Genomic DNA, 10265 nt, shown 5'->3' on the forward strand with positions numbered 1-10265 from the left:
GCACCTGGAGCACAGAGGCTCCCCTTGCCAAGGCCAGAGGCCCGGGTGCCGCGCGGGGCAGTCTTGGGGCTGCTGCGAGCAAACCCTGCACGTGGCAGGGGCCCGGGCCGAGCGAGTGCCAATCCGCGCGCAGCTCCCTGCGGCTCTCTCCCCGCCCCGCCTTCCCGCCCCCTCCCCAGCTTCACTTGGCCGCCCTGACCCTCCTACCCGCTGAAGAGCCACCGCCGAGCCACAGACGAAGGCAAGCCCAAGCGTGGCCATCCCGGACCCCGCGCCGCCGGCCTCCGGCCCGCGGGCGGCGGGCATGCTGGCATGGCAGGACGGCGGGGCCAAGGCGGCTCCCTCCCACCACAAGATCTCCTTCTCTGTCCTCGACATCCTGGACCCGCAGAAATTCACCCGCGCTGCGCTCCCGGCCGTGCGCCCTGCTCCTGGGGAAGCCAAGAAAAGTTTGGCAGAGACAGAAGCAGGAAAGGACGCCAGCTCCGGGGACCAGGCCCGCCAGCGGGAGACCCCTGGTAAGGATGTGAGGAAGCCCCCGGCCCCGGGAAGCCCCAGCTCAGATGATGCAATGGAGAGGTGTTTGTGCGTGGCGGGGGTGGGGATGAGGGTGAGCCAGGGACCTGGTGAGTGGCACTTAGAGGCGTCTTCCCCAAAGGGAGAAGGTGCACAGGACGAGGTGTAGCTCCTGTCATGCGATTGGACTGAGGCAGAAAGGAGGTCCCCAGCATTCCAGGTGAGGGATTTGCCACTGAAGCCCCATCCCTGCTCACCCGACAAGCGAGTCAACACCACAGATCTGAGTTGCTCGCAGTGGAAACTAACACCCAGCGCCTGGCTTGCCCAGTCTCGTTTATTTATTGGGCATTTACTGCGCCCGCCACGTGCCAGGACCTGGGCTAGAGACTGGGATAAAAGTCAGAAAAACTTCAGAAACTACAAGGCAGACAGCATCATTAACGTTGTCCCCATTTTATGGATGAGGGAGCTGAGGCTTAATCAGGTGTGCAGGTCTTATGAGTAGCGAGACCAGGTTTACACACCCCGTGCCCACTTCCAACCATCCAAAGACACCTGCAGAGAGACTCGGCTGCCCCATGCGGCTCCCTCTCCCCAGACCCAATCGTTGACCGCGCTGGGGCGGGGGTGGGGTGATGGGAGGCTTTTTGTCCTCTCTCCTCGAAACCCTTTTTGACTTACTCCTAACTCTGATGGACCCCTGATGAGGGGTCCAGGAAAGTTTGTGTCTGGAAGGGAGGACAAAAGACGGCAGCACCCGTGCTGGGCTGGGAGTGGGCACGAGGTTCGGTGGAGAGAAGCCGAGGGTCAGCGGAGCAGGTTCGCGCATCCTCCGTCTTCCCCTCCCCAAGTTTGGCGGTGATTGTCTGGGGCTCTGGGCGCCTCTGGCGGCTGCGCTTGGGCCCCGGCGGTCAGCCTGGTAATTGTTCGGATCGCCCCTCCGAGGGGCCGCGTTTCCCTCCCCTCACACCATGATCGATATTCTATTACGGGCGCCTGCATATCTCCTGCCCACAGCTTGCAGGTACCGACTTCAAACCCCTTTCCCTGTCTGATCCTAATATTGTTCGATTAAAACTTACCTTTAATAGATGACATCTATCGATCCGGCCCCGCACAAATCTGAAACTCTATTAACACGGCAGGAGAGAGGAGATGGGAAAGGGGGAATTTCACTTTAAAGGGGGACGGGGGCTTAATAACTTCTTTTTAATTGCTAGGAGTCCCAGACCAAAATAGGCTTCCAGTAACTGGGAAGACACAGCCCTAAATGCACTGGACGCCTCGATGTCTTAATGTATAATGATCCTAACCCCCCCACACCCCCATAAAGTTGTCCAACAAGGTCATTATATTTTCTTAATGCAGGGTGTCATTCATTCAAAAGACACTTCTTGGACGCCTACTAGGTGACAGACGAGTAAAGGGCAAGGGGGCACTGCACCCCTAAACCCTGACTCCTGGGAAGGGCTTGGCTAGGATGGGCGGTCGCGGGTTGCGGGAGAGGGGCAGGGCTGAGTTGGAAGAAGAGCGGCGTGCTCTGGGAGGTCGAGAAGGAGATCCAGGAACCCGGACAGACCGGGCGTTTCCGGGCTTTTGGTCACCGCCTCCTTCTTCCCTGATGCTGCAGGCCGAGGAGCGGGGGCGGCGTCCCCGCTGGAGGGCTCGGAGGCCGAGGAGGCGGAGGCGGAGGCGGAGGAGGAGGAGGACGCGAAGGACGCAGGAAGGCGGCGACAGGAGCGACCTGCGCGCCTACTGGCGGGCCCGGCGCGCTCTCCGGAGGCCCGAGCAGTGGCGCTGGTGGAGGTGGAGCGCGGCGCCGGCGGCCTCGCGGGCTCCCCGGGCTCGCCGGGCTCCCCGCGGCCCCGGCGCCGACGCTCCGAGCCCAGCTGCGCCAAGCCGCGGCGCGCGCGCACCGCCTTCACCTACGAGCAGCTGGTGGCCTTGGAGAACAAGTTCCGGGCCACGCGCTACCTGTCGGTGTGCGAGCGCCTGAACCTCGCGCTGTCGCTCAGCCTCACTGAGACACAGGTCAAAATTTGGTTCCAGAACCGCAGGACCAAGTGGAAGAAGCAGAACCCTGGCGCCGATGGTGCGGCGCAGGCAGGGGCCGGGGCGCCCCAACTCGGGGCGCCCGGGGCGGCGGCGACGGGCGGAGGCAGCACGGAGGATAGCCCGGGCCCCCCAGGCCCCGGCGCGCTGCCCTTCCAGACTTTCCCCTCCTACTCGGCGGCCAACGTCCTCTTCCCGGCCGCCTCTTCCTTCCCGTTAACGGCCGCCGCCGCCGCCGCCGGGGGCCCCTTTGCGCCCTTCCTCGGGCCCTCGTACCTGACCCCTTTCTACACCCCGCACCTATGAACCCGGAGCCCCTCCCGGCCCCCAGTTCGTCGGGATTCACGAATCGAGCCGTCGTGAGGTCTCCACTCCACGGAGGGGCGCTAACGCGCAGGGACCGCCCCCTCCTGGCGCGGGTGTCTACGCGCCTCTTTTCTGCCACCTGCCGGGAGGCGCCGCCAGAGGCCAGGGACAGGCCGCCCACCGACTCATGGTCGCGCCCCTTCCTGCCTCGCGGACCCCCTGAATCCACACGGTCCACTGTGTGTGTGGGGGGTGGGGGGCGGGGGCGCGGGGCGCAGGATCTGCCGTCTTTAAAAGTGCCCTCCAATCTTCCCGTTTCTGGACCTAGCTCTTCACTCTTGGTCAGGCTTAACTCAGCTCAAGGGCTCTTTTTGAAGGCCTGGGGTGTTGGGCACCCGGCTAACAAGGCTGTGTGGATGGGGACGCGAGGGAGCCGAGACCTCCAGCCCGCCAGCTGCTCCCACCTAGGATGGAATCCTCAAAGATTTTGGCTCACGCCTAGGGTAAGGGGCTTTCCCTTTTCGTAGCTGATTGTTTTCTCTTTTCATACTTGATGATTGGCCCAAACCCAGCCATTCCTCCTAAATACTGAACAAAGCTGGGTCCATGAGCACACACTGCCACTGTGAAATGGACAATTTTTTTAAATGCAAAAAAACCCATCGTTTTTTCAATCTTCTTTACAATTCGGACTTGAGCACTATTCTTGGTCCCAACAGACTCTCTACAGGTTATTCCTGAAAGAATGGGTATTTTCTTTTTCTGAGAAGACCTGAAGTTTGTGCTAGGAAACCTAAGAGCTTTGGAGCCAGACTTACATGCTGCAGTAGACACAGTTGTGTGGCTCTGCCAAGTTCTGAGAGCAGCTCTGACAAACCACAGCAATGACCCTAAAAGGCATAAAAATGATAATGAAGGGACCAATGGCTCAGCTAAAACCTAGAGGTCTATGCGTGAATCTGCCTGCTTTTATTGAGATGTAATTGACAAGACTGCCTAATTTGATTCGCAGTATTTGAGACTCTAAAACTTGGGTCCTGATTAGTGAATCTGTCCCCATGATACCTAAGCTCCCAACTGGGAACAGTGCTGGGGGACAGCTAGCTTCTCCAGCACACACATGAATTGGACTCATTTTTAAAAAGCACAAACTCAAACTTTTTAAAGCTTCATCTAAGGTTTTGACTTGAAAGCGATTTTTTGTTCCAAACAGACTTTCCACGATGGCAGCGTGAACAAGCAAAAGGTTGTAAGAGTCTGTGGAAAGAACTACTTCTTGGGTATAAAGAGCTACTGTGGAATCAAAAAGCATATTCATAATGGATTCAACTGCAGGAACTTAATTTCTGGATGTGCATTCTAACTACTGCTTTTATTATCTCCCCCAAACAATTAATTCTTCTGTAAAATTCTCCTGTCAGCTTTGTTTGGAATACTCTTCCTTTAGTTTTCTTTGTAATGTGTGGTTCGTAGCCCATATCTCAGAAATCCAGATGTCTCCAACTAGGTCATGTATGTTTCATTCTCACCTTTATTTGATTGAAGCCCATTGATATTTACATGGATACCATATTCCTTGCTACGTCTTGATAGCCTATGCCATTTATAATTAAATTTAACAATCAGTGATTTCTTATAAAGTAAAAGTACATTGGTATTATGAGCATGAGCACATGATATTGTCATCTTGAAATATCTAGTTCTATTATGATCAGGAATGACAGAAAATATCTTCCCCTTCTCTGAAATTAAATAAAGACTTCATATTCGTGACACGCTCACAAGATTTGAGAATGTTATTGCTTAATTACATATTACTTACTAATTTAGACTCTTTTCTTTGTATTCCAAAAAAGAAAAGTGTCCCCAAAACAACACATTGTACTTTCTAAAAGACAATTGAAGCCAGATGAGATTGACAATGCAGTTCCTGTAGTATAGACTATTATTTTATTCACTTAAGTGTTGATAAACACTCCCTCAAAGGCTATTGGTTGGTTTCTCAAAAGCAACATTCCATGTGTCAGGAACAGGCAGGCTAAGTGTACAGAGGCCAGATCTGTAACAAGCTGAATTTCTGCGAGATGAGGGAAACATGTCATTCCTCATAGGTATCAGAATCACAAGACTCCAGTTAGAGAGAGGGACTGGGGAGTGAGGCGGAGGCTAATCTGTTTGTGGACTAGCATGGAATGCTTTAATTCCTGACCTTTCTTGTTTCTATAAATTTTAACAGAGTAATGCTTGAAGTGTGTGACTTTGGACTTCTGCTGCTTTGAAACGCCCAGTGGCTTTCCAACCAAATCCTTAGACTCAAATCTATTGATGTGTTTGTCTAATAAATTCTTTTTGTAATGATTTCTCATTGAATTATTTCTTGTTCTCTATTAGCAAAGTTTTAAACTAACCTTATAATTATCAGAGGTTGTATAGGAGGTCTGACAATTAGGTTTGTGAACTTGTTACGATGTTGCTAACCTGTTTTTTATATCAGAAGGATTATTCATTATGAATTAGTACCAACTGGACAAATAGTTAACCAAGTTTACTATTTGGAAGTGCTGAAAAGGCTGCGTGAAAAAGTTAGACGACCTGAACTTTTCGCCAACAATTCATGGCTCTTGCATCACAACAATGCACCAGCTCACACAGCACAATCAGTGAGGGAATTTTTAGCCGGTAAACAAATAACTGTATTGGAACATCCTCCCTACTCACCTGATCTGGCCCCCAATAACTACTTTCTTTACCTGAAGATAAAGGAAATATTGAAAAAAAGACATTTTGATGACATTCAGGACATCAAGGGTAATTCGACAACAGCTCTGATGGCCATTCCAGAAAAAGAGTTCCACAATTGCTTTGAAGGGTGGACTAGGCGCTGGCATTGGTGCATAGCTTCCCAAGAGGAGTACTTTGAAGGTGACTGTAATGACATTCAGCAATGAAGCATATAGCACCTTTTCTAGGATGAGTTCTCGAACTGAATTGTCATACCTCATAGATGGATGTTAAAAATGGCCATTTTAGATCCCTAGTTGAAACCGTATAGTCAAGGAGCCTTATATATAAGGGAGTGAGTAGAGAACATTTCTAACATTGAGAGACCCCCATCCATTTTTGTGGGCACAGATCAACTTAGCATATTTGCCTTTTTTAGCAATAACTTGTAAGAACCTGTTTAACCAGCTTTTAAAATTATGAGTAGGCTAACATAAGAAATTCTTCAATAGATGCTAAGCACACTTAAAAATGTAATTCTACATTTAGAATTCTGCTTAGGTCAGTTGAAGGGAAGCATATAAGAGTCTAAGAAGAAGTGGGAACAGACTCAGGAAAAGAGAAAATGAAAGTGTCCCCCAACCCCCTCCAGTGGGAGGAGAACCCGGAAGGAGCCAGGCTGTGGAGACCAAGGGAGACTGAGCTGAGGCTCAGGGCAGGGGTGCTGCTGGGGGACAGCGAGAGAAAGTCACCCGCGACCCCTCTAACCCTTCCTGCTTCTCTTGGGCTGTGGTTTTCAAGGACTACAGGTGAAGCCCCTGGTCTCTGAGTAACCTGGTTCAAAGCCACGTCCACCTCCCAGTCGATATTGGAACTTGGTAATGTCCCCATATCTTTGGGTCTCTGTGTCCTCACCACAGCGCCTAGCTCAGAGGGCTAAAGGGAAGAGTAACATGCAGACGAGTTGCCGTGGGGAGCATGTAGTGCCTGGCACAGTGATGGTAGTTATTATTCCAGTCGAAGCTGGAAATCCCTAGAGATGCTGTACCTAGCCCAACCACCTCATTCACAAAATGTTCATTGCAGTTAAATAAACAGAGCTCCTTTATAATCAGCACCCAGAAACGGAACGCTACGAGCGCCCAGAACCCCGCTGTGTTTCCTTCCAGTAATTACCTTCCCCAAAATAACCACTATCCTGACTTCTGACAGCACACGTTCGAGCTGTGCCTGTTTTTTTCTTTTAATTATACAAATCGGATCCTACAGTAGTCTGTGTGTCTGGCTTTCTTGGCCCAACATTATCGATGAGTGTCATGCATGTTGCTATATACACAGTTATAGGTAGATGATTCCTTCTATTACTGTTGGCATATTATGTATACACATGCCACAACTTATTTATCCATTCTACTGTCGGTAGGTATTGGAATCCTTTTTGGCCATTTTGATTAAACAGTCTTACACATATCTTCTGGTTAGTATGTTTCCATTGGTAATATATTTAGGAGGGCAGTTACTAGGTATGCATCTATTTACCTTTAGTAGATACGCCAATCAGTTTTCCAGTGTGGGGGGTAGCAACTTACATTCCCACCCGCAATGAATGAGAGCTCCAGGTGCTCCACATACTCCCAACACATTTTCATCCCAATGATTCTGGAAGGTACGTAGAAGTATCGCATTATGGTTTTTCATTTTCATTTCCTGGTGGGTAATGCTGTTGACTACCTCTCCATTTGCCTGTTGGCCACTTGGGTGTCTGTTTTGGTGAAGTGTATAGTCAGATCCTCTGCCCCCTCTCATTTACCGGTAAAATAAACTGACTCTTGAGAGGCATGACTTGCCTGAAGCAACCCATGTTACCTAAGAAGCTGACTCAGTGAGGTTATGTGACTTACGCAAGCTCACACAGCTAGGAAGAGCAGAGCCTGCATTCTGGGCCTAATTACTCCAGGGCGATTTAAATTGTACATGGGTTGCCAGTTCTATAAAATACTGGATTAGAAATATTTTTAAGTGATCTGAGAGCTGTTTGGGAATTTTGTAGTTACAGGTCAAGTGTCAGGATTGGAAAGACAGGGTATTCCATAGCTCCTCCTTTCTCCCTTCTCCCCATTTCTTGCCACCACAAAGTGTGTTGAGTATTCATTCTGTACCAACAGTTGTTTTGGGTGATGGGAACTTCTTAGGCAAACAGGGTCCCAGGCACAGGGAAGATTACAGTCTGCATTCCCTTCCTTTCCTAGGATCATGGCGGCTGGTGGAGCCAAAAAAGGACTGTCCTCTCTATAACTTACCAGCTCTGCCATCCTGAGCTCCTTTCCTAGATGTTCTTAGCCTCTGAGAGAGGCACACAGTATGCTCTCGATCAATGTTAAAATTTTTCCTGCCAAATTATAAAGAGGCGTATTTAGGTAACCGTGAGGTTTGAAACTGGGCCCCAAACGGGGACTGCATGTTGAATAAATTGCCCTCCCCGGCAGCTGCTCTCCCACAGCAGGCCTCTGCAAGATTTTTCCTGGCCAAGTGCGCTGGGCAGGAGATGCCAGTCCTCACAAAAGAGCCCAGTGAACAATCTTGTAAAATTACTTATTTAAAAAAATCGATTCCCTTCCCGTGACCCATTTTCTTGTGTGTGTTGTTAATACATTTTTAAAAGGGGGCGATGTTCTCTTTGCTTCTAAATAATTTGCAGATCCTATGGCAGAAGGGGCTGGATCTGAGGATGGGAGGTGAGGGAGGGGGTGGAATTTACACCTGATCTTAGCCAAAAGGCCAAGACAAGACTCAACGGGGGGGAGGGGGAGGAATTTAGACAACTCTTTCAGAAGTCCAAACTCATGAGGTCTAAAATGACCACAACTGTGCAGGAAGGTTTTAAAGTAACTGTTAAAAGGACAGTTTATTTCCTTTTTTTTTTTTTTAAAGATTTTTATTAGGTAATTGGGGGGATGGGAACAGTGCTGGGGAATTAGGGGAAGGGGAACAGACAAGTTGCTGTCGTTTTTGTTGTTCAGTCTAGTTGTGGAGGACGCTGCTTCACTGGCCCATCATTGGGCTCTTCCCGGGCGAGGCACATCAGACACCGGCTTCTGGACGGCCACTCACTGCGGCTGTTGGCCGCTCACGCTGGCTGCTGGCTACATACGGTAGCCCATGGCAACCCACTGCCACAGGGACTGCAGCCTACGCAGTCGCCAGCAACTCACGGCAGCTCAGCTCCAGGTCGAGCTGTTGTTCAGCATCTTAGCTGTAGGGGGCAGTGTCACTGGCCCTCATATGTGGNCTTTCAGAAGTCCAAACTCATGAGGTCTAAAATGACCACAACTGTGCAGGAAGGTTTTAAAGTAACTGTTAAAAGGACAGTTTATTTCCTTTTTTAAAATTCCATTTTTCCCATTAGTGCATTTTCCCGAGGGGTTCTAGTTTTGCACAGTGGGCTTTTTTGGGTAAATCACCGTGGCTGACTAAATCACTAAGTTCCCAGGAATTCAGAATACTTAATTCTGGTTAACCAACCAGATCAATCTTCTTTGATCCTAAAAAAAATCCCATTTGTCTCCAAGCAAGATTTTAAGATCTTTTTAAAGACTTCAGAATTCAAGCAGATCTCTAATTTGACATTAGCTTCCTTCGATAGAAATCAATTCAGTAATATTGCAAATAGCAGCTTTTCTGGAGACGCCATGAAGACACCGTGTCTTGGGTGATAAATTCACAAGCTGACTTAATAAAAATGCTTTACATGTGAATCACACTTCTCAATCTTTCAAAAACACTGAATTCTTTTAATTGTAGACAAATATACATTATATAAAATTGACCATTTTACCCATTGTAACTGTTTGGATATCGGGCATGAAGTACATTCACAATATTATGCAAACATCACCTCTATCTTGTTCAGAACTTTTTCATCACCTCAAGCACAAACCCTGTCCCCACTTACTACCCATGCATGTTGATGTAATTCAAACCCATGTGATCCAATCTGCCAGTTGACTTCTAATATTTCTTTCAACTCTAGAAGGTAAAAATACTATGTGTCAATAACAGCTTCATGGCAGGACAGATAAAGGATATTTTGTCCTATCTCTCTTTGGAAGCTTTATATTGAGCTATCACACCTGCAGAAGCAGCTGGGCCCTTGATTTCCAAAGCTGTACTGAAGCCCACATAATCCCTTTAGGCTTGCTGTGTGCCAGGCACTGTGTCCCCCGAGGGGTGCAATGGTGAGCAAAACGGATAATGGATCCCTGTCCCCCCAGTGCTTCCACATAGCTACTGCCGCGGTCTTTCAGCTCTTTTCATCTCATACCTTTCAGAATCAAAAATAACGAACTTGCATCCCCAATATGTGCATTTATTTAAATTGTAGACAATAGTTCAGTGCTAACAGATTATTTACTTTGCAAAATAAAAAAATTGTATATTTAAAAGGATGAGATTATAAAATCGAAATTGCATTTCTAACGTTTTCTTCCTGCACATGCCTATTTCATCTTACCCTCCATTCCCGCTCTTTAGAGATGAGTGTCCTGGCAGAAAGGGTGACGCCATTTCCTTTTGCAGGTGAGGCCTCACCACACTGCTTAGCACCTACTGCATTTTGTGGTGTGTCATTGTCTGCTTGTCCCATCTGGGAGAGGATTTCTCTCTCTCTC

General features: G+C 49.0%; 1 protein-coding gene across 2 annotated transcripts in view; it reads left to right on the forward strand.

Annotated features, from left to right (window-relative positions):
* The first annotated feature begins 228 nt into the window (after nt 1-228).
* NKX1-2 (NK1 homeobox 2) overlaps nt 229-10265 on the forward strand; it is a 19803-nt gene continuing 9766 nt past the window's right edge. Inside the window, exons 1-2 of one of the 2 annotated variants that reach the window (XR_002125308.1) lie at nt 229-518; nt 2150-3380. Coding sequence is in view for 1 of the 2 variants with exons in the window: in XM_019654195.1 (XP_019509740.1) it covers nt 305-518; nt 2150-2877 (942 nt within the window). In the remaining variant the exon portion in view is untranslated. Of the gene's footprint in view, nt 519-2149; nt 5236-10265 lie in introns of those variants that run through there. The other variant, XM_019654195.1, reaches the window with a different exon arrangement.

The sequence above is a fragment of the Hipposideros armiger genome, unplaced genomic scaffold (assembly GCF_001890085.2).
Source record: "Hipposideros armiger isolate ML-2016 unplaced genomic scaffold, ASM189008v1 scaffold_216, whole genome shotgun sequence".
Lineage (NCBI taxonomy): Eukaryota > Metazoa > Chordata > Mammalia > Chiroptera > Hipposideridae > Hipposideros > Hipposideros armiger.